Genomic DNA, 24,707 nt, shown 5'->3' on the forward strand with positions numbered 1-24,707 from the left:
ATTTCCTAATATATCTAGTGTTTGAATTTGTATTAAACTACGACACTGATGCTTTTTGTCCTGTACTAAGAGAAATATATTTTTATAACGATGTAAGCATTATTATGTTTCACATCCCTGGGGAAATGTATTTAATTTTATATTGATAATTCTGTTAAAACGTATGTAATCTGTAACGTCATGAAAATCAGTTAATAATGATAGTAAAGAACAATTCCACACGGTGTCGCTGTCTATCCATCCACGAGAGAATATAGTACCTGATGCCAGAGCCCATCCCACTACAAAGGACAAAGAAACGTTGGCATTTTTCACTTAGAAATCAGATCGCTGCAATTATTTTTTTCCTGTTCCTGGTACAATGTACAGTAGTACTGAAAAGATTTAGCATACCGGCGAGTTTAAGGAAAGGGTATATATATATTTCCTATTGTAGAAGATATAGAAAATTGTTGGAAATCCCAATGGCGATTTCACACCGCTTGGAAGCCTGGAAACAGAAATTCGTCTGTTGCTTTTATTTCTTTTCGTTATCGGATACTATTAATGGACAAATCCGCTATACAATACTAGAAGAACTGGATCGGGGCTCTTTTATTGGGAACATTGCCAAAGATTTGGGAATGGAGAGCAGCAAACTAAAATCTCGAGGACTGAGAATTGTCTCCGGGCCCAGGAAAGAGTACTTTGCGGTAAATATGGAAAATGGCTATTTATTTGTTGATGAGAGAATCGATAGAGAGGAGCTTTGTGCGCAGAATTTGAAATGCTCTTTGAATGTAGAAGCTATAATAGACAATCCCTTAGAAATACATAATACAGAAGTTGAGATTTTAGATGTGAACGACCATTCTCCAGTTTTTCTTGTGAATAACATGCTTTTTAATGTATCTGAATTGGCTTTGATTGGGACTCGCTTTCCACTGGAGAAAGCACAAGATCTCGACGTGGGTTCCAATTCCTTGCAAACCTACCAACTCACTGCAAATGAATATTTTGAACTAGAGGTGCAAGTAAACAGTGATGGCAGTAAATCTGCAGAACTGGTGTTGAATAAAGCTTTAGACCGGGAGCTGCAGTGCTTACATCAGCTCCAATTAATAGCGTTTGATGGCGGAAACCCAAGGAAGTCAAGTGATCTTAACATTTTGATAAATGTATTGGATGCAAACGACAATGCTCCTGTGTTTGATCAATCTGTCTATAGGGCTAAAATATTGGAAAATGCATCTAAAGGAAGTTTGGTAATAAAACTTAATGCAACTGATTTAGATGAAGGACAAAATGGTGAAATAAGGTACTACTTTGGTAGCATGGTTTCTCTTAAAATACAGAAAAAATTTAAAATCGACTCTGTGAGCGGAGAAATTATCACTCAGGAAATCCTGGATTTTGAAGACATTAATCTGTATGAAATTCAGGTTTCAGCCATTGACAAGGGACCACTTGGAGTGGAAGCTCATTGTAAGGTCCTAGTAGAAATCATTGATGTCAATGACAATGCTCCTGAAGTTACCATAAAGTCCTTGACCAGTCCTGTTCCAGAAGATACTAAGCCAGGGACTGTAATAGCTTTAATTGCAATATCAGATAAAGATTCTGGAGTGAATGGCAAAATATCGTCTAGTATAGCCCAGATCCTTCCATTTACTCTTCAAAAGTTCAGCAATTACTACTCTTTGAGGTTGAAAGAACCCTTGGATCGCGAAACTGTGGAAGAGTACAACATCTCCATCACGGCTGTTGACCAAGGTTCTCCTTCACTGTCCACTACTACAGTCATCACAGTGAAAGTGTCGGATGTGAACGATAACAAACCTCAATTTACTCAACCACATTACATAATATATGTGACCGAGAACAATATACCTGGAACTTCCATATATGCAATTTCTGCTGTTGATTCTGATTTAAACGAAAATGGGTCTATAAAATATTCTACTTTGGGGAGTGAAACTCACGATAACTTTGTTTCCATAAACCCTAAGACTGGTGAAGTCTATGCTTTGAAATCTTTTGATTTTGAAGACAGAAGCCATTTTCAGTTTCAAGTTCTGGCAGAGGATGGCGGGGTTCAATCGCTGAAAAACAATGCATCTGTTGATATATTTATAGTAGATGCAAATGACAATCCTCCCGTCGTCCTACCTTCTCCTTCTAGAAAAGAGTTTGTCTATACAGAGTCAATCCCTCTTTCTGCACCAGCTGGCTATTTCGTGTCAAAAGTAAGAGCGGTAGATATGGATAGTGGATACAACGCGTGGCTATCTTATCATTTACTTCAAAATAAGAGTTCTCTGTTCCACGTGGGGCTGTATACAGGGGAGGTCAGGACAGTTCGCTCTTTTACAGAAATTGAAGAAAAGCATCAAAAGCTGGTTATTTTTGTAAAGGATCATGGGAAGCCAGCACTGTCTTGTACATTGACTGTTAACATCATATTAAAAGAAAATAAAGAAAAAGAGTTACCCGATTTCATACAAGATTCCAACAATAGGAACAATATTTCTGATCTAAACCTTTATTTAGTTATTTCCATCGCTTTTATCTCCTTTTTGTTTCTGATAACTGTGATAATCTACACTATACTGAGAATAAGCAGAGCTAGGAGCAGTTTCACTGAGTTTACTCACCCTCCATGTCCAGGCACCGGTGGAAGCTGGTGCTACTCTCAAAACCAGCTTTGTAAGGTGAGGCTTAGTGCAGAGATGTGTAAAAGTGACTGCATGGTTTTTAATAGGCACTCTCTTAACTCTTCTGGAAATGAAGTAGAAATCAAACCTACTTCTATGGAAATAAATCAAGTACTGGACAGAGGAAACCTGTTAGTCTCCATCTGCAGTAAGGTAAGCCATGCTTTAAAAGTTACATTTCAGTTTAAAAGTAGGACCATATTCTTTTGTGCATGCATTGTTTCTTTCATTCATCTTAGGATATGTGAATCCTTATTACAAAAGGAAGAATACATTGTGTAAAGTTAACTGGAAATAATCAGTGCATGATTATATTATACTTTTATACTCATGTAGTAAAATAATCTAAGGAATACCTTGGATGGAAAATTCTTTAATTCAATACCATTTATACCAGTAGAATTTTGGTGTTTCATACATTTGATGTATATAAATTATAAAAATAAGCTCTACTTTGGGGAGTTTGCTCCACACAGACAATGACAGTATAATGTTAAAACGATTCTATGCATGCTTACAATTGCTAGAAGACTCTAGAACAGGACCAGAGAAATGAGGAAGATAAAAGTGAATTCTGAATATTTTCTAAAACCAAAGTATTCCAATTTTACTCTATTGTAAATGGGGAAAATCAGTAGTTGAAAGGAGAATCCCCAAATTCTATGGCAAGCCAGAGTGAGCAATGGGAGAACTGGTCATGGATCAATGGGTTAAATAAGTCTTAAAAATAAATGATGGGTTAGATGAGCCTTGAGCTATATATTTAACTAAGGGCTTACCTATTCAAGTTCAGCTTCAAATTTTACTTCAGAGTTTTCTATTACAGTGCTCTTTCCCATGGTTAGTAAAGTAGCAGAATTATTGCTAATGCATAGTCCTTGTTAAACAATTAAATAATTAGGCAGATGATGGATAGTGGATTACCTAACCAATGGGCCATGGTTCACAAGTCAGATGAGTGAAATGGGTCATGGATCAGCTTGGATGACCCACTGATTCCTCTGAGTTAGTATAAAATGCTCTGTGACAATAAAAAAAATTTTCTACTTGAAAAGAGTCAAACCTTTAGAGACCATCAGTGGATCAGCAGATTGATATAGGAGTTGATTTTATTGTGTTTCATCTAAAAGAATCATACGTTAAAGGGACTTTTCAGATTCTCCACTAGGCAATGATTAAACTCCAAAATAATTTTTTTGAAGATTAAAATAAAACTTTATGACAGAAACAAGAGAATATAAGGTACTAAATTTGCTAAACTTTGCATATCTGAGAATTATGAGCAATAGTAATGCATTTAGCAAAGGGATCAATACAAGTGACTTGATACTTCAAAGAGACAATCAGTGGTACTTGAAGTAATCACAGTGTGAGATAGATCAACATGGCTTTTCTTAGAAGACTTAGGGCCCTGCTTACTAAGGTGCACTAGCAATTTTAGCATGTGCTAAAAATTAGCATGTGTTAACCATATAGATGCCCATAAGAATATTATGAGTGACTACACAGCATACGTGCTAAAAACGTTAATGTGCTTCTAGCATGTTTTAGTAAATGGGGCCCTAATTGAATTAGCAACATTCTTTGACATTTATAATCTATTTGATAGAGAAAAGAAATATTCATTTATATGAGGTTTGAAATTGTCAGTTATACTTATAATGTTTTGTATGAGTGAGGTGTAGATATAGGTGATTTAATGTTCGTTGACTGCAGGCTTTATGCAGACTGTAAGAAAGGATAAAACAATCTGAAAACACAACATGGGCAATTTTACTATTCCCTCCCTCTTTTCAACCACAAATGACTCAAAGATAAAATGTTCATGGCAACAACAATAGGGCTGCAGCTTTATTATTCACTACAAGTTTATCCAATTATAACTTCTTTGACTAGATGGTGCTGTATTAGTCATTCACATATCAAATATTACTTCAGGCCTTCCATAAACCCTTGTGATGATGCAAAGGGTAATTCAGATTATTCTGTCCAGGCTCCATCTATAATTTATCACAGCGCTAATGCAAAAGAAAATGTATATTCATGCTCAACGATCATAGATTGTAGTCATTTGGCTGGAATATAGCAAAGCATACCTTCACCACCACACAGCTGCAACAACACTCAACCAACCCACTAACCCATAATTCCAGAGGGTGGGAGTGGCTAAAAAATGTCCCTCCCCACCACCACAAAATCTTCTAATTACTATTGACTCAGCCCCAACCAATCACTGCTCCCTTCCTCCCCAACATTTCAGCACACTAGGTTGAAGAGAAGGGAGACAGTGATGCTTATGCTCAGTTATTCCACCCCTGTTGACTCTGGAACTGTATTCTTACAGAAACAAGAAAAGTGAAATGGTTGTGTTCCAGTAAATCAGTATAAAAGGTGAAGTCCAAAACTTCTTAAAATTCTTTATTCTCAAACAATTCTCCAATATGCAAACAATATTGACCCATCAAAAGCATATACACTGTTGACCCTACACAGGCCATGTTTCAGCATGAAAAGTCTTCCTCAGAGGTCTTCCATAGATGCTTGAATGGAAACAAATTGGAGAATTGTACTCCTATCACCAACTAGTAAACTCAGGTGCACTGAGAAAATCAAAACAAAACAAAACATGACGTATACAGGGGTTCAAGATTGTATGCATATTGGAGAATTGTTGGGGAATAAAGAATTTTAAGAAGCTTTGGACTTACATTTTAGAATGATTTCCTGGAACACAATCCTTCCACTTTTCTTGTTTCTGCTCGAGTACTGTGGGAGTTTGCTGTTCCTTCTGTATGTTGCTCTAGTCTTACATCCAGAAGGAATTCTGCATTGTCTTTTAAGGAGTAAGATTTGGATGCAGTTGCTCAAACAGATATATTGTCAGAATGGGGCCAAGAATTGGCAATATGTTAGGAGAAATGACCAAAATACAGAAGAACAAGAACTTCGCAGAACAAATCACACTTGGGAGGCAGCGAAGGTGACACAATGAGACGATGATGCTATGTGGTCTAGAAGATTTATTAAACAGCACTACACTTTGACTTGACACGGCCATGTTTCAATCTAGTGGCCTGCCTCAGGAGTCTTCTTGTGTTATATAGAAAAGTCTGTCTGTATCTCTGGTTATGATGAAATGCATCAAAGGTTATTGTGGTGATAACCAAAATAAAAAAGAGATGGGCACGAAGCGCTACTGACTGCACCACCCACTCACTGCACATAGGCTGGAAGAACATCTCAAGACTTGTGACGCTCAGTCTACAGTCCAAAGTATGGAAACGTTCTTAGATTCAAAGACAAAGGGAATGTGAAGGTGTTTCAAGTAAAAACAGCACATGAAGAAGTATAACAGAATTGAGCAGCACTGGAATCATTCAAGGTGGACTGCTAGAGATTGACAAGATGGTAGAATACAAATCTATGTGTTTGCATTATGTTTCCACTTCTCAAGGATGACTCAAGCAGACATTTTGATTTGATAGGATAACACCATCTAAGGAAAAGGCAGGAGAATCATCATTGGCAGTCACCTTCTGTTAAATTCTTCCAGTACCTGGAGTTTGTAGGAAGGACATGGACAGGACCATATGATAACCCAAAATTCAGCAGAAAGCAGACTAGTCTTAAATATCCTAAAGAGTATTAGTCTGTGTCTAAAGAAGCCAACTTTTCAAAATTATTGGGGGTGCTAAGCCCAATGGAAATAACCCCTCCCTGGACATGTACAAGGAATTTTCTCAATATTGGGGATGCTCAAGCTCCCACAGTACCCACAGCACCCACAAAGCTAGCTCGACTGTGCCAAATGATTGAAAAAACAATGAGAACAGAGTCATGTTAACTCATTTTTACTGTGTATGAAGGAACATGTTGGAAAGCATCTGGGTAATTGTGAATGCATTAATCATTAAAAGAAGGAGGATAAAGCTTAAAGAACATGAAATGAAATCTTACTTCAGAATGGCAATGGTAAAAAGTTTGAAACAGGTATTCTAGTCCAGACATTTTTGGGGAAAAGATGCTTAAATGTGAAAATGAACATGACAGTCATAGGGGCCCTTTTATTACAGGTGTTAAGTCCTTAGGGTGGGTTTAATGCATACAAACAGGCTACCCAGTGACCGAGTTAAGGGGCTTTGTGGTAGTGTGCTTGCCCCTGCATGTTAAGCTGCAAATTACTGAATTTTTCAAACTTTTTCATTCAGGGGGTGTGGCATGGGCGAAGTGTCAGTCATGTATCTCATATATACTTACTATGTACAAACTGGTTTACATGTTAAGGAGGTGGTAAATACTCCTGCCTGCTAAATAGCAGGCAGTAAAATGCTCCTGTGTTAACTCAGAGCAGGTAGCATGTGGTAATCCAAATATTAACACACAACCTGCAATATAAAATTGTGGAAACCCCACGTTTTGATGCAACTTTGAGTTTGTTGTAGGTTAACTTGCAGCATTATAGCAAGCAAACTGACTGGATATTATAAGAGACCCACTATAGTTATTGCTACTATGCTTCTCTCAGTGGGTGCATTGCCCTTTGTACTTAATAAAAAGGAAACAGAGAAACATGTACATTTATATAGTTCAAAAAAGAAATTTGTGGTGTAAGTGTGGATGACAGAGGTGTATAAGCAATTGTAATCATGCACTAGGGACTGGAAAAAATTTAAACCAGGCACTGACTAAGAAAATGAAGGATAACCCATGTCATAAGTACATAAGTAATGCCATACTGGGAAAAGACCAAGGGTCCATCAAGCCCAGCATCCTGTCCACGACAGCGGCCAATCCAGGCCAAGGGCACCTGGCAAGCTTCCCAAACGTACAAACATTCTATACATGTTATTCCTGGAATTGTGGATTTTTCCCAAGTCCATTTAGTAGTGGTTTATGGACTTGTCCTTTAGGAAACCATCTAATCCCTTTTTAAACTCTGTCAAGCTAAACGCCTTCACCATGTTCTCTGGCAACGAATTCCAGAGTTTAATTATGCATCGGGTGAAGAAAAAGTTTCTCAGATTTGTTTTAAGTTTACTACACTGTAGTTTCATCACATGCCCCCTAGTCCTAGTATTTTTGGAAAGTGTGAACAGACGCTTCACATCCACCTGTTCCACTCCACTCATTATTTTATATACCTCTATCATGTCTCCCCTCAGCCGTCTCTTCTCCAAGCTGAAAAGCCCTAGCCTCCTTAGTCTTTCTTCATAGGGAAGTCGTCCCATACCCACTATCATTTTAGTTGCCCTTTGCTGCACCTTTCCAATTCTGCTATATCTACTATGTCTTTCTATCAATTCTGCTATGTCTTTCTATGAAAATATAAATAAACACAACTAGAAGGAACTACATTCTGTCTAGCTTTTGTTCAATCCTCAATGCATTCTCCTTGACAATTATCACAGCTTTGGGGCTCACACCCTCTCACTCTACCCCTTTGAAGCACTGGATTTCATAAGGATCTTATTATTGCCATTATGCACTTTATTTGATGGTAGCCAAGATCATGGTTTTACTCTTCTCTATTCATCCTTATGTGGAACAAATTTGCTATTTTTAGATTTTTAATTTCTTTTATAATGTTACATTTATATAAGAACATAAGAGTAGCCATACTGGGTCAGACCAATGGTCCATCTAGCCCAGTATCTTGTTTTCCAAACAGTGGCCAAGCCAGGTCACAAGTAACTGGCAGAAACCCAATTAGGAGCAACATTCCATGCTACCAATCCTGGGGCAAGCAGTTGCTTCCCCATATCTATCTGAATAGCAGACTCTATACTTTTCCTCCAGGAATTTGTCCTTTCTTTTTTAGCTGTCAGAATATTAGTAAATGTGGTCAGCTACTCACTCATTGTGGACACCCTATGTTTCCTAATATATCTAGTGTTTGAAATTTATAATAAACTATGGTACCGATGCTTTTCTCCTGTACTAAGAGACAGATATTTTTATAACGATGTAAGAATTATTATGCTTCACATCCATGGGGAAATTTGCTTAATTTTGTATTGATAATTCTGTAAAAAGTGTGTAATCTGTAACATCATGAAAAACAGTTAATAATGATAGTAAAACATAATTCCACACGGTGTCGCTGTCTATCCATCCACGAGAGAATACAGTACCTGATGCCAGAGCCCATCCCACAACTAAGGACAAAGAAACGTTGGCATTTTTCTCTTAGAAATCAGATCGCGGTAATTTGTTTTCCCCTGTTCGTGGTGCCATGTACTGAAAAGATTTAGCATATAGTCAACATTAAGGAAAGGATATATATCTATATCTATATATTTGCTATTGCTGAAGATATAGAAAATTGTTGGAAATCCCAATGGCGATTTCACACCGCTTGGAAGCCTGGAAACAGAAATTCGTCTGCTGCTTTTATTTCTTTTCGTTATCGGATACCATTAATGGACAAATCCGCTATACAATACTAGAAGAACTGGATCGGGGATCTTTTATTGGGAACATTGCCAAAGATTTGGGAATGGATAGCAGCAAACTAAAATCTCGAGGACTGAGAATTGTCTTCGGGCCCAGGAAAGAGTACTTTGCGGTAAATATGGAAAATGGCTATTTATTTGTTGATGAGAGAATCGATAGAGAGGAGCTTTGTGCGCAGAATTTGAAATGCTCATTGAATGTAGAAGCTATAATTGATAATCCCTTAGAAATACATAGCATAGAAGTGGAGATTTTAGATGTGAACGACCATTCTCCTGCCTTTCCAGTGAAAGACATGCTTTTTAATGTATCTGAAATGGCTTTTCTTAGGACTCGCTTTCCACTGGAGAAGGCACAAGATCCCGATGTGGGTTCCAATTCCTTGCAAACCTACCAACTCACTGCAAATGAATATTTTGAACTAGAGGTGCAAGTAAACAGTGATGGCAGTAAATCTGCAGAACTGGTGTTGAATAAGGCTTTAGACCGGGAGGTGCAGTGCTTACATCAGCTCCAATTAATAGCGTTTGATGGCGGAAACCCAAGGAAGTCAAGTGACCTTAACATTTTGATAAATGTATTGGATGCAAACGACAATGCTCCTGTGTTTGATCAGTCTGTCTATAGGGCTAAAATATTGGAAAATGCACCTAAAGGAAGTTTGGTAATAAAACTTAATGCAACTGATTTAGATGAAGGACAAAATGGTCAAATAAGGTATTACTTTGGTAGTATGGTTCCTCTTAAAATACAGAAAAAATTTGGAATAAACTCTGTGAGCGGAGAAATTATCACTCAGGAAATCCTAGATTTTGAAGACATTAATTTGTATGAAATTCAGGTGTCAGCCATTGACAAGGGACCATTTGGAGTAGAAGCTCATTGTAAGGTCCTAGTAGAAATCATTGATGTCAACGACAATGCTCCTGAAGTTACCATAACGTCACTGACCAGTCCTGTTCCAGAGGACACTAAGCCAGGAACTATTGTAGCTTTAATTGCAATATTAGATAAAGATTCTGGAGTGAATGGCAAAATATCGTCTAGCATACCACAAATCTTTCCATTTACTCTTCAAAAGTTCAGCAATTACTACTCTTTGAGGTTGAAAGAACCATTGGACCGTGAAACTGTGGAAGAGTACAACATCTCCATCACGGCTGTTGACCAAGGTTCTCCTTCACTGTCCACTACTACAATCATCACAGTGAAAGTGTCGGATGTGAACGATAACAAACCTCAATTTACTCAACCACATTACATAATATATGTGACCGAGAACAATATACCTGGAAGTTCCATATATGCAATTTCTGCTGTAGATTCTGATTTAAACGAAAATGGGTCTATAAAATATTCTACTTTGGGGAGTGAAACTCACGATAACTTTGTTTCCATAAACCCTAAGACTGGTGAAGTCTATGCTTTGAAATCTTTTGATTTTGAAGAGAGAAACCATTTTCAGTTTCAAGTTCTGGCAGAGGATGGCGGTGTTCAACCGCTGAAAAACAATGCATCTGTTGATATATTTATAGTAGATGCAAATGACAATCCTCCCGTCGTCCTACCTTCTCCTTCTAGAAAAGAGTTTGTCTATACAGAGTCAATCCCTCTTTCTGTACCAGCTGGTTATTTCGTGTCAAAAATAAGAGCGGTAGATATGGATAGTGGATACAACGCGTGGCTTTCTTATAATTTACTTCAAAATAAGAGTTCTCTGTTCCACGTGGGGCTGTACACAGGGGAGGTCAGGACAGTTCGCTCCTTTAGAGAGATTGAAGAAAAGCATCAAAAGCTGGTTATTCTTGTAAAGGATCATGGGAAGCCAGCACTGTCTTGTACATTGACTGTTAACATCATATTAAAAGACCATATAGAAAAGGAGTTACCCGATTTCATACAGGATTCCAACAACAGGAGCAATATTTCTGATCTAAACCTTTATTTAATTATTTCCATCGCTTTTATCTCCTTTTTGTTTCTGATAACGGTGATAATCTACACTATACTGAGAATAAGCCGAGCTAGGAGCAGTTTCACCGAGTTTACTCACCCTCCATGTCCAGGCACCGGTGGAAGCTGGTGCTACTCTCAAAACCAGCTTTGTAAGGTGAGGCTTAGTGCAGATTTGTGTAAAAGTGACTGCATGGTTCTTAATAGGCACTCTCCAAACTCTTCTGGAAATGAAGTAGAAATCAAACCTACTTCTATGGAAATAAATCAAGTACTGGACAGAGGAAACTTGTTAGTCTCCATCTGCAGTAAGGTAAGGCATGCTTTAAAAGTTACCTTTCAGTTTAAAAGCAGCACCAAATTCTTTAGTACATGCATTGTTTCTCTCATTTATCTTTGGATATGTACAATCTGCATTTTTAAAACAGGAATAAATCTGTAAAGTTAACTGAACAAAATAACCAATGCATGATTACGTCACACTTTTAAATCCATGCAATGAAATAATCGAAGGAATAGTTAAGTGGTTTCGTTGCATAACAAATATTGGTCCAAAAATATATACAACCTCGTTCATCATGGATGGAAAATTCTCTAATCCAATAGAAGTTTGGTGTTTCATAGATTCGCTATATATATATGTTATGAAAATAAGCTTAATTTTGGGGAGTTTTCTCCACACAATGGCAGAATAATGTTAAATCTTTTCTATGTGTGCTTACAAATGTTAAAAGATTCTAGATCAGGACCAGAGAAATGAGGATGATAAGAGTGAATTCTGAATATTTTCGAAAATCAATGTGTTTGAATTTTACTTTATTGTAAATGGGGAAAATCAGTTCTTGAAAGGAGAATCCTCAAACTCTGTGGTAAGTCAGAGTAAGCAATGAGTGAATGGGTCATGGATCAATGGGTTAAATGAAGTAGAACCTCCTTTGGTGAAATAGATCTCAAAAAATAATGGATGGGTTAGATGGGCTAGCCCTGGGTTTTGTATATGGTGCCTTACTTACCGCATGGAAAATGAAATGTATTCTCTATCATGGTAAATTCTAAGTTGCATAGTTAAAAGTGGGTGTGGTTATGGGAGTAGAATGGGCAGGTCATGGGCATTTCTAAAATCTATGCGCATTGCTATAGAATGCACCCACTCTGTGCCTAATTTACACATTGGGGATTTACACCAGGCTTTAGTTGGCGTAATTGTGACTTAATTTAGTCATGTGGTGTTCACTCAGCATATTTTATGACATATTCCTAAATTAAAATGTACTTTTTAGAATACGCTTTGATTTCCATACAGAAATAGAGGCATAATATATAGGATCTAGCCCTATGTGTCTATACATTCAAAACTTGACCCATCTATTTAACTAGGGGTTACCTAATTATGTTCAGCTTCAAATATTACTTCAGAAGTTTCTATTACAGTGCTCATTTTGAGGGGGAATGCATTCTCATGGTTAGCAAGGTAGTAGAATTCTTGGGCATAGCATACTGCTTTAAAAAAATAAAGAATTAATTCTTATTAATTATATTCAACATATTTTAAGCAGGTGATAGATAATGGGCCACATAAACAATGGAACATAGGTCACTTGCCATGTGAATCAAATGGGTCATGGGTTAGCTTGGATGACCCATTGCTTCCTCTGACAATAAAAAAAATTCTCTACCTTTAAAGACCATAAATGGATCAGCAGATTGATATAGGAATTGATTTTTTTTTGTGATTCAACTAGAAGAATCATCTATTTAAGAAACTTTTCAGATTCTCTATTAGGCAATGATTAAATTCAAATTGATTTTTTTGAAGATTAAAACAAAATTTTATAAAAGAAACAAGAGGATATAATATAATCAATTTGTTAAACTTTTCATATCTGAGTGTTATGAGTAATAGTAATACCAATGGGATTAATACCAGTGATACTTCAAAGAGACCATCGGTAGTACTTGAGGTAATCACTGTACATAGTGTGAGATAACTCAACATGGATTAGCAGCATTCTTTAGCATTTACAATCTATTTGGTAGAGAAAATAAATATTCATTTGTATGAGGTTTGAAATTCTCATTGAGTTTATAATGTTTTGGATGAGTGAGATGTAGATATAGGTGATTTTATGTTTGTTGGCTGCAGGCTTCAAGCAGTCTGTAAGAAAGGATAAAACAATCTGAAAACACAACATGGGGCAATTTCACAGTCTCCTCCCTCTTTTCAACCACAAATGTCACAAAGACAAAATGCACTATACACACACATAAATGGATGCGGAGTCACTTAACTCTTTACCAGAGACAACGACAAAATGTTCATGGAAACAACAATAGGGCTGCAACTTAATTATTCATTACAAGATTATCCAATTATAATAGGTCAAACATGGTTAATTGCCCATCCAGCCAAACATAATATAACAAACTTCTTTGACTATTTGACTAGATGGAGCTGTCCTAGCATACATATATCAAATATGACTTTAGGCCTTCTGTAAAACCTTGTGGTGATGCAAAAGGCCATTTGGATCAAATGCCTCCATACATACTTTATCACAACACTCTTCTTAAGCGTTAATGCAAAAGAAGGTGTATATTTATGGTAAAATATAAATTGTAGTAATTTGGCTAGAATATAGTAAGACACACCTTCACCATGTCCAGCTGCGACAACACTCAACCAATCTACTAATCCATACCTTAGGAGGGGCCAAATATCATCCCTCCCCACCACCGGAACATCAAAAGGATGCTGCCAAAATCCTCTGCTATTGGATCTGCCCCAACATTTCCAACATAATAGTTGAAAAGGATGGGGGCAGTAATGCTCATGCCCAGATTGTTGACTCTGGGGCTCTATTGTTACATCCAGAAGGAATTCTGCATTGACTTTCAAGGAGTAAGATTTGGATGCTGTTGCTCAAACACAGATATTGTCAGAATGGGGCAAAGAATTGGTAATATGTTAGGAGAAATGACCACCAGAATGAATGCATGCCAGTGATCTTTTAAAGATCAATTTAGTTCAATAAAAAGAAAAGTCATATGAATTACATATATATAGTTAACTTCAAGGAGGTCTTAGATAGGATGGAAATGTTCTTAGATTCAAAGACAAAAGGAATGTGAAGGTGTTTCAAGTAAAAGCAGCACATGAAGAATTATAATAGAATTGAGCAGCACCAGAAACATTCAAGGTGAACTGCTAGAGATTGACATGATGGAGAGTCACAAATCTTTGTGTTTGTCTTTCTGTTTGCACTTCTCAAAGATGACAAAAGATTGAGTGCATATCAAGCAGATGTTTTGATTTGATAGGATAACACCATCTTAGGAAAAGGAAGGAGAATCATCATTGGCAGTCACCTTCTAATAAATTCTTGCAGTACCTGGAGTTTGTAGGAAGGACATAGACAGGACCATATGATAACCCAAATTCAGGAAAAAGCAGACGAGTCTTAAGCAACCTAAAGAATATCAGTCTGTGCCAAATGATTGAAAAAACAATGAGAAAGGAGTCATTTTAACTCTCTTTTACTGAGTATGAAGGAACATGTTGGTAATCATCTGGGTAATTATGAATGCATTATGACTAGTTTTATCATGAACAGATAGAAAATAAAGAGTAAAGACATGAAACGAAGTCTTACTTCAGAACGGTAAATTTTGACAGACAAGAGATTGCAATGGGTATTCTAGTCCAGACATTTTTGGGGAAAAGATGCCTAGAGTAAATGTGAAAATTAACATGACAGTCATAGGGGACTTTTCATTACATGGTGTTAAGTCCTTAAGGTGGGCTTAATGCACAGAAACAGGCTACCCAGTGACCGAGTTAAGGGGCCTTGTGATAGTGTGCTTGTTCTTGCATGTGAAGCTGTGCCTTACTGAATTTTTCAAAAATTTTCATTTGGGGGTGTGGCATGGGCAGAGAGTGGACAGGAAAGTATTAGCCATCTTCCTCTACTTACTATGTGCTAACTGGTTTACATGTGAAGGAGGTGGTAAATACTCCTGCCTACTAAATAGCAGGCAGTAAGTGCTCCTGTGTTAACTCAGAGCAGGTAGTATGTGGTAATTTAAATATTAACACACAACCTGCTGTAGAAATGCCCCAATTTGATGCGGCTTTAATTTTGAACTTGCTGTAGGTGAAAATTCATCATTACAGCAACTGAATGCATGTTAATAAAACACCCACTTACCCCTGGGTTCATTAAGCCATGCTAGCAGCTGTGTTGTGCTACTTCAGACACAGGCCATTCACTTTGAACGGGCTGTGTCAGCATTGCCGGTGGCTTAGTAAACAAGGGGCTTAGCAGTTCACTGCATGGTTACCACTGGGTAGCGTGTGAGCCCTTACCACACTGATGCTAATGCACACTCCCTTTTACCACAGCTTAGTAAAATTACCCCTCAAGGAGATACTGACAAAGAAAATGAAGGATAACAGAATATAAATAAAAACATGTAGAAGGAACAACATTCTGTATAGTTTTTGTTCAATTCTCAATGCGTTCCCCTGACAATTATCCCAACTTCGGGACCCACATCCTCCCACAGTACTCCATTTGAAGCACTGGGTTTTATAAGGATCCTATTATTGACATTATGTATTTAAGTTGATAGTAACCATGATCATGCTTCAGTCTTCTCTATCCATCCCTAAGTGAAAGAACTTTGCAAGTTTTAGATTAATTTTTTAAAATAATGTTTCATTTCTTTCTTAGCTGTCAGAATGTTACTAAATGTGGTCACCTACTCATTCATCGTGGTCGTCCTAAATAGATTTCCTAATATATCTAGTGTTTGACCACTGATGCTTTTGTCCTGTACTAAGAGAAAGATATTTTTATAACGATGTAAGCATTATTATGTTTCATATCCGTGGGAAATTATTTAATTTTGTATTGATAATTCTGTTAAAACGTATGTAATCTGTAACGTCATGAAAATCAGTTAATAATGATAGTAAAATAGAATTCCACACGGTGTCGCTGTCTATCCATCCAAGAGAGAATATAGTACCTGATGCCAGAGCCCATCCCACTACAAAGGACAAAGAAACGTTGGCATTTTTCACTTAGAAATCAGATCGCTGTAATTATTTTTTTCCTGTTCCTGGTACAATATACAGTAGTACTGAAAAGATTTAGCATATCGGTGAGTTTAAGGAAAGGGTATATATATATTTCCTATTGTAGAAGATATAGAAAATTGTTGGAAATCCCAATGGCGATTTCAAACCGCTTGGAAGCCTGGAAACAGAAATTCGTCTGTTGCTTTTATTTCTTTTCGTTATCGGATACTATTAATGGACAAATCCGCTATACAATACTAGAAGAACTGGATCGGGGCTCTTTTATTGGGAACATTGCCAAAGATTTGGGAATGGATAGCAGCAAACTAAAATCTCGAGGACTGAGAATTGTCTCCGGGCCCAGGAAAGAGTACTTTGCGGTAAATATGGAAATGGCTATTTATTTGTCAATGAGAAAATCGATAGAGAGGAGCTTTGTGCGCAGACTTTGAAATGCTCTTTGAATGTAGAAGCTATAATTGATAATCCCTTAGAAATACATAATACAGAAGTTGAGATTTTAGATGTGAACGACCATTCTCCAGTCTTTCCAGTGAAAGACATGCTTTTTAATGTATCTGAAATGGCTTCGATCGGGACTCGCTTTTTACTGGAGAAGGCAAAAGATCCCGACGTGGGTATCAATTCCTTGCAAACCTACCAACTCACTGCAAATGAATATTTTGAACTAGAGGTTCAAGTAAGCAGTGATGGCAGTAAATCTGCAGAACTGGTGTTGAATAAGGCTTTAGACCGGGAGCTGCAGTGCTTACATCAGCTCCAATTAATAGCGTTTGATGGCGGAAACCCAAGGAAGTCAAGTGACCTTAACATTTTGATAAATGTATTGGATGCAAACGACAATGCTCCTGTGTTTGATCAGTCTGTCTATAGGGCTAAAATATTGGAAAATGCACCTAAAGGAAGTTTGGTAATAAAACTTAATGCAACTGATTTGGACGAGGGGCAAAATGGTGAAATAAGGTATTACTTTGGTAGTATAGTTCCTCCTAACATACAGAAAAAATTTGGACTCGACTTTATGAGCGGAGAAATTATCACCCAGGAAATCCTAGATTTTGAAGACATTAATCTGTATGAATTTCAGGTTTCAGTTATTGACAAGGGACCATTTGGAGTAGAAGCTCATTGTAAGGTCCTAGTAGAAATCATTGATGTCAATGACAATGCTCCTGAAGTTACCATAAAGTCCTTGACCAGTCCTGTTCCAGAGGACACTAAGTCAGGAACTGTAATAGCTTTAATTGCAATATCAGATAAAGATTCTGGAGTGAATGGCAAAATATCGTCTAGTATACCCCAGATCCTTCCATTTACTCTTCAAAAGTTCAGCAATTACTACTCTTTGAGGTTGAAAGAACCATTGGATCGCGAAACTGTGGAAGAGTACAACATCTCCATCACGGCTGTTGACCAAGGTTCTCCTTCACTGTCCACTACTACAGTCATCACAGTGAAAGTATCGGATGTGAACGATAACAAACCTCAATTTACTCAACCACATTACATAATATATGTGACCGAGAACAATATACCTGGAACTTCCATATATGCAATTTCTGCTGTTGATTCTGATTTAAACGAAAATGGGTCTATAAAATATTCTACTTTGGGGAGTGAAACTCACGATAACTTTGTTTTCCATAAAACCTAAGACTGGTGAAGTCTATGCTTTAAAATCTTTTGATTTTGAAGAGAGAAACCATTTTCAGTTTCAAGTTCTGGCAGAGGATGGCGGGATTCAATCGCTGAAAAACAATGCATCTGTTGATATATTTATAGTAGATGCAAATGACAATCCTCCCGTCGTCCTACCTTCTTCTTCTAAAAAAGAGTTTGTCTATACAGAGTCAATCCCTCTTTCTGCACCAGCTGGTTATTTCGTGTCAAAAATAAGAGCGGTAGATATGGATAGTGGATACAACGCGTGGCTTTCTTATCATTTACTTCAAAATAAGAGTTCTCTGTTCCACGTGGGGCTGTATACAGGGGAGGTCAGGACAGTTCGCTCCTTTAGAGAGATTGAAGAAAAGCATCAAACACTGGTTATTCTCGTAAAGGATCATGGGAAGCCAGCACTGTCTTGTACATTGACTGTTAACATCATATTAAAAGAAAATAAAGACAAGGAGTTACCCGATTTTATACAAGATTCCAACAATAAGAACAATATTTCTGATCTAAACCTTTATTTAGTTATTTCCATCGCTTTTATCTCCTTTTTGTTTCTGATAACTGTGATAATCTACACTATACTGAGAATAAGCAGAGCTAGGAGCAGTTTCACCGAGTTTACTCACCCTCCATGTCCAGGCACCGGTGGAAGCTGGTGCTACTCTCAAAACCAGCTTTGTAAGGTGAGACTTAGTGCAGAGATGTGTAAAAGTGACTGCATGGTTTTTAATAGGCACTCTCCAAACTCTTCTGGAAATGAAGTAGAAATCAAACCTACTTCTATGGAAATAAGTCAAGTACTGGACAGAGGAAACTTGTTAGTCTCCATCTGCAGTAAGGTAAGACATGCTTTTAAAGTTACCTTTCAATTTAAAAGTATTACCAAACTTTTTTTGTGCATGTATCTCTTTCAGTCAACTTTGGATATGTACAATCTGCATTGCAAAATGAAGAATAAATCGTGTTAACTGAAAAAAAATGCATGATTATCCAGCTTATAATTGAAAGTGATCGCCGGCCATCTTTCAACACAAATCGGGAGATGGCCGGCGATTTCTTAAAAGCGGCGAAATCGGTATAATCGAAAGCGGCATTTTTGACAGCATCGCCGCTTTCCCTTCGCTTCACCGGCAAAAGTTCGTGTCGGTAGATTAGCAAAGGCGGGACATGGGCGGGCATGGGCGTGGCTACCAGATGGCCGGCTTTCGCTGATAATGAAAAAAAAAAGCAGCGTTAAGCAGTATTTCACTGGGTTTACTTGGTCTTTTTATTTTCACGACCAAGCCTCAAAAAGGTGCCCCAACTGACCAGATGACCACTGGAGGGAATGGGGGATGACCTCCCCATACTCCCCCAGTGGTCACCAACCCCCTTCCATACTAAAAAAATAAAACTAAAAACCTTTTTTGCCAGCCTGTATGCCAGCCTCAAATGCCGTACCCACCTCCATGACAGCAGAATGTGTTGTATCCTCCGACAGCCTTTCCCTGGTTGCGATGTGGCTCTCGGGTGAGTGTGACACCTTTTCTGTTAGGTGCCCTGCAGAGTCACATTAGCAATGCATTGTGGTGGGTGTAGGGTACTGGGCTCTACTCCCATGGTGCTTTTCCAAGGCATTTGGCCTGGCTAAACCGTATTATCGGCCATCTTTTTCGATAATACGGTTCCGGCCAGCTGTAGCGCCGCCACCAACATAGATTGCTGGCGATCTATTTGGCCGGCGACATTCGATTATGCCCCTCCATATTATACTTTCAAACCCATGCAATGAAATAATCGAAGGAATTGTTAATAGTGCTTTCTTTTGCATAAAATATATACAATCACTCATAAAAAAATATTGGCTTCCAAAAATATATACAACATTCACCATGGATGGAAAATTCTCTAATCCAATAAAATTTTGGTGTTTCATAGATTTGCTGTATATATGTTATGAAAATAGGCTCTATTTTGGGGAGTTTTCTCCACAAAATGGCAAAATAATGTTAGAAGTATTCAATGTATGCTTACAAATGTTAAAAGATTCTAGATCAGGACCACAGAAATGAGGATGATAAAAGTGAATTCTGAATATTTTCTAACATCAAAGTGTTTGAATTTTACTTTAATGTAAATGGGAAAAATTTGTTCTTGAAAGGAGAATCCCCAAATGCTGTGGCAAGCCAGAGTAATCAATGAGTGAATGGGACATGGGTCAATGGGTCAAATCAAGCAGAACCTCCTTAGGTCAAATAGATCCCAAAAAAACAATGGATGGATTAGATGGGTTACCCCCGGGATGGTTTGTATGGTGCCTTAGTTTCCACATGGAAAATTAAGTGTATTCTATAACAATGATTGTAACTTAATTGGTTAACTAGTTAATCAGTGCTGTTAATTGGATGCTAACAAGCACTAATTTGTATTAATTAAGATTTACACACAGAACTCGCTAAGCGTATTCTGTAACATGGTACATTCTAAGTCACATAGTTAAAAAGTAGTTGTGGTTATGGGAGTAGAATGGGCAGGTCATGGGCATTTCTAAAATCTAAGTGCATTGCTATAAAATACACCCATTCTGTGCCTAATTTACACATTGGGGATTTACACCAGGCTTTAGTTGGTGTAATAGTGACTTAATTTAGTCATGTGCAGTTCACTCAGCATATTTTATAAAATATGCATAAATTAAAACGTACTTTATAGAATATGCCTTGATTTCCACATAGAAATCCAATGGTGGACTCGCGAGACTTCTGCTGAAGTCTTGGAGGCTGCCCTTGTAAGTATTGACGGCCATTTTGAACAGTGATCTGGCAGCGGGGGAGCGTTAGCACCAGCACCAGTGTCAGCATCGGGCAGGCAGGATCTTTCCGGGGATCTTTCCTGCCTGTCGCGAAGAATTGTTTACACAACCTGGGTGGATGAAGGAGGAGCAGGTGGGAGAGCAGGGTCGTTGGACATGGGTGGCTGGAGGGGGGGGCGGGGGAAAGTAGTGTCGCTGGACATGGTTGGCTGCAGGGGGGCAGGGGGCAGGGGGAGAGGAGGGTTGTTGTTTGATGTGCCACTCCCTGCCACTTGATCCGCGTGTTTCCCTACTCCTCCCCCTGCCTGGGAATCAGCTGTGAGTGACGTCAGCCTGGCTATGGAGCCTAGCTCAGCAACTCTGAAGGCGCCACAGACACAGGCAGACACATTAGAATGTTGGTGGTGAGAATTATTATATAAGATTACAAGATTATCAAATTATAACATGTCAAACACAGTTAATTGCCCATCCAGCCATACATAATAACAAGCTTCTTTGACTATTTGGCTAGATGGTGCCATCCTAGTCATACATATATCAAATATGACTTTAGGCCTTCTGAAAACCCTTGCGGTGATACAAAGGGCCATTTGGATCAAATGCCTCCGTAATACTTTATCAAAACACTCAAATCATTCCTAAATGCTAATGCAAAAGAAGATGTATATTCATGGTAAAATATAAATTGTAGTAATTTGGCTAGAATATAGCAAGACATACCTTCCCCATGCCCAACTGCAACAATACTCAACCAACCCACTAATCCATACCTTGGGAGGGGCCAAAAATCTTCCCTCCCCACCACTGCAAAATCAAAAGAATGCTGTCAAAATCTTCTAACTGCTACTGGCTCAGCCCCAACCAATCACTGTCCATTCCTCCCCAACCTTTCCAACATGCTTGGGTTGAAAAGGATGGAGGCAGTAATGCTCATGTCCAGGTTACTCCACCCCTGTGGACTCTGTTACATCTAGAAGGAATTCTGCATTGACTTCCAAGGAGTAAGATTTGGATGCAATTGCTCAAACAGCGATATTGTCAGAATGGGGCAAAGTCCAAAGAGAATCCACGTACATGGAGAACTCAAGAGATCCCATGGAGAAACTCAAACAAAGAGGAAAGTGGGAATAAAAACCAGGATTTCCAAAGACAGGACCACAGTAGTACTGAAGTGAAGCAGTATTTATTGAAAATCAAAATGACTCAACACAACGCTATGTTTCGTCTAGAAGGCCTGCATCAAACAAAAACTAAAACAAAAACATGTAACTTATAGACATATAAAATTGAACAAAGATATACAGTGTAAATGTATGTATTAAATGTTTTATAATAAAAATATATGTACAACAAAGATATTGATAGATTTACAATAAAACATTCAAACTGCTGAATATGTTTAAAAGGTATCAGAAACATAAGGCAATATGTGAAAGGACAGGGTAATGATGCGTTGAACAAATTTCATATTAAAACTATCAAAAAATATAACCTGATTGATCATGTTATAGAAAAAAAAGGTTTATGTGTGATTAGACCGAGAAAGATCTAAAAAAGACTAGTGCTGACCTGTATACTTGTTTCAACAAATGAGAATCCAAGAATAGCGGCGATAGGTAATGATGGTCTGAAAAAATAAAAAACAAATTGCTGATAGGTGTGCTAAAATATATAATAAAATAGAACACTAAGAAATGAAAAACAAAGCATAATTGCTAATAGGTGTGCTGAAATGTATGAGATATCTGAGAAGGGCAAATCAAAAATCCTCGATGTGAAGGACACAATGAGGGAAAAATAAATAAATAAATGGGAGCAAGAGCATACAAAAAAAATAAACCGATGCAAAAAGAAATAGAAATAAAAATAAAAATGAAGAGCATAAAAACAATATAAAAAGAATAACAGGAATAAGAGCAGAATGAGACAATCCCGACGATCCCGTGTGCAGGCAGACAAAAATGCTAAACATACTAGAAAGAGGTGGTGATTTAAAGGAAATAGAGGACCATTGTCTAGAGATACAGCAATGTGCTGGGAAAAAGGAATACAGCATGATTCACACAATGTTGCAGCTGAAATCAGAGTGTATAATGTGAACAAATCAATCGCTGAAAGTGACTAGAGGTAGAATAAATGAAGCTGTGATTGTTTAAACCAAGAAAACATCTTACCTTTAGAAAGACTGTTGGTGTAGAATTACAGCTGAATCGTGAGATAAGCAATCTAGTGAATGATGTTGAAAACAGCTGATGGACAGTGAATGTCTTTTAAAACAAAAAATGAATGAAAAGACGAGGGATGTGACAGATGAATGACGTGCATAGAAAACACTTAAACTGTAACGAATCGTGAATAAAACAAAAAAGTATATAGAAAAATATATTCTAAAAATCTGTGGAAACCTAAAAAAGGGGAGGGGAACAATAAAAGCAAACAAAATATAAAACGAAATAAAATGGTACGTTGGAGTCTATGATGTATTGCTTATTTGCATGTTTGACGTGTAACTAAAAAGAACTGTGAATGAATGGGCGATTGTGTTAATGTACTCATGACGTGAACTGGAGGATGACACTACAATCCAACATAAAATATTTATGTGGCGTGAAGCTAAAAATGAACGATGAATGAATGAGCGATTATTTGTGTTAATATACGCATGACGTGACTGGAAGATAATTGTGCAATACCACATCAAATATTTTAAATCATTTTTAATCAGTGATGTGGAGTTGTGTGAAAGAAAGGTCCAATAACAACATGGATGATGTTTAAAATAGAATATGTGAGTGAGTGAGTGAGTGAGCGGTGAAACCATATGATTAAAAATCCAGCACAAATGTTTATGGATCTGAACGTGAACATAGTCTTCAAAATGAAATAAATGTTTTGGTTGTTATAATCTCCTAACGAATTACCTAAGAAAAAGACTTTTTACACAGAGAAACCAAGCAAATAAAATTGTTGATGAAAAAAATGATGGAAGATGAAACATGTATAAATCTATATATAAATAAAAGATTATATATGAACATATAAAAATATACCTAGAAACATATTTAAACATACAGTTAGAATAAAATACATTAAATTAAAACATATTTTTGTGTGCAAATGAACATTCAGTGTTACTAAACAATGTATAGTAACGACATATAATTAAAGTTACAGTACATATAATGAATGAACACTTAGAGGGGCATAATCGAACGCGAACGCCTATTTCCATGGGCGTCTATGTCCGAAAATGGGTACGTGAAGAGGAGGGACAGACCGTATTTTCGAAAAAAATGGACGTCTTTGTTTTGTTTCGAAAATACGGTTTGTACAGACCAAGTGCCATGGATTTGTTCGTTTCTGAGCTGGGCGTTTTTTTTTAGCGATAATGGAAACTAAAACCGGCCAGCTCAAAAACGTCCTAATCCGAGCCATTTGGTCGTGGGAGGGGCCAGGATTTGCAGTACACTGGCCCCCCTGACATGCCAGGACACCAACTGGGCACCCTAGAGGTCAGTGCAGTGGACTTCAGAAACAGCTCCCACATGCATAGCTCCCTTACCACGGGTGCTGAGCCCCCAACCCTCTCCCCCAAAACCCACTACCCACAAATGTACAACACTACCATAGCTCTTAGGGGTGAAGGGGGCACCTACATGTGGATACAGTGGGTTTTGGAGGCCTCCTATTGATATTTATTTATTTATTTATTTATTTATTTATTGCATTTGTACCCCACATTATCCCACCTTTTTGCAGGCTCAATGTGGCTTACAGGGTGTTAATATGGTATAGTCATTACATAATCTTAGATACAGTCGGTAATAAACTGGAGAGGAATTAGTTAGAAGGTATTAGGTAAGGTCGTGTTAGAGGTGTTTTAAATCGTTTGGGTGGTATACGGAGTAATTTGTTTCATCAAGGATTATTTTTGTAGGCCTTGTTGAAGAGATATGTCTTCAAAGATTTGCGAAAGCTGGTTAAGTTGTCCGTGGTTTTCAGGGTCATGGGTAATGCGTTCCATAACTGTGTGCTTTTG

The 24,707-nt window shown here is 37.7% G+C and overlaps 1 protein-coding gene across 1 annotated transcript; it reads left to right on the top strand.

Moving 5' to 3' along the window:
* The first annotated feature begins 464 nt into the window (after window positions 1–464).
* Window positions 465–21,843, top strand: LOC115476829 (protocadherin Fat 2-like). The gene is given in 7 exon segments (XM_030213403.1): window positions 465–2,846; window positions 5,409–5,536; window positions 9,006–11,390; window positions 16,304–16,566; window positions 16,569–17,829; window positions 17,831–18,713; window positions 21,643–21,843. Coding segments are annotated over 7 exon segments (7,503 nt in total).
* Window positions 21,844–24,707: the final 2,864 nt, after the last annotated feature.

Source organism: Microcaecilia unicolor, chromosome 8, assembly GCF_901765095.1.
Source record: "Microcaecilia unicolor chromosome 8, aMicUni1.1, whole genome shotgun sequence".
Lineage (NCBI taxonomy): Eukaryota > Metazoa > Chordata > Amphibia > Gymnophiona > Siphonopidae > Microcaecilia > Microcaecilia unicolor.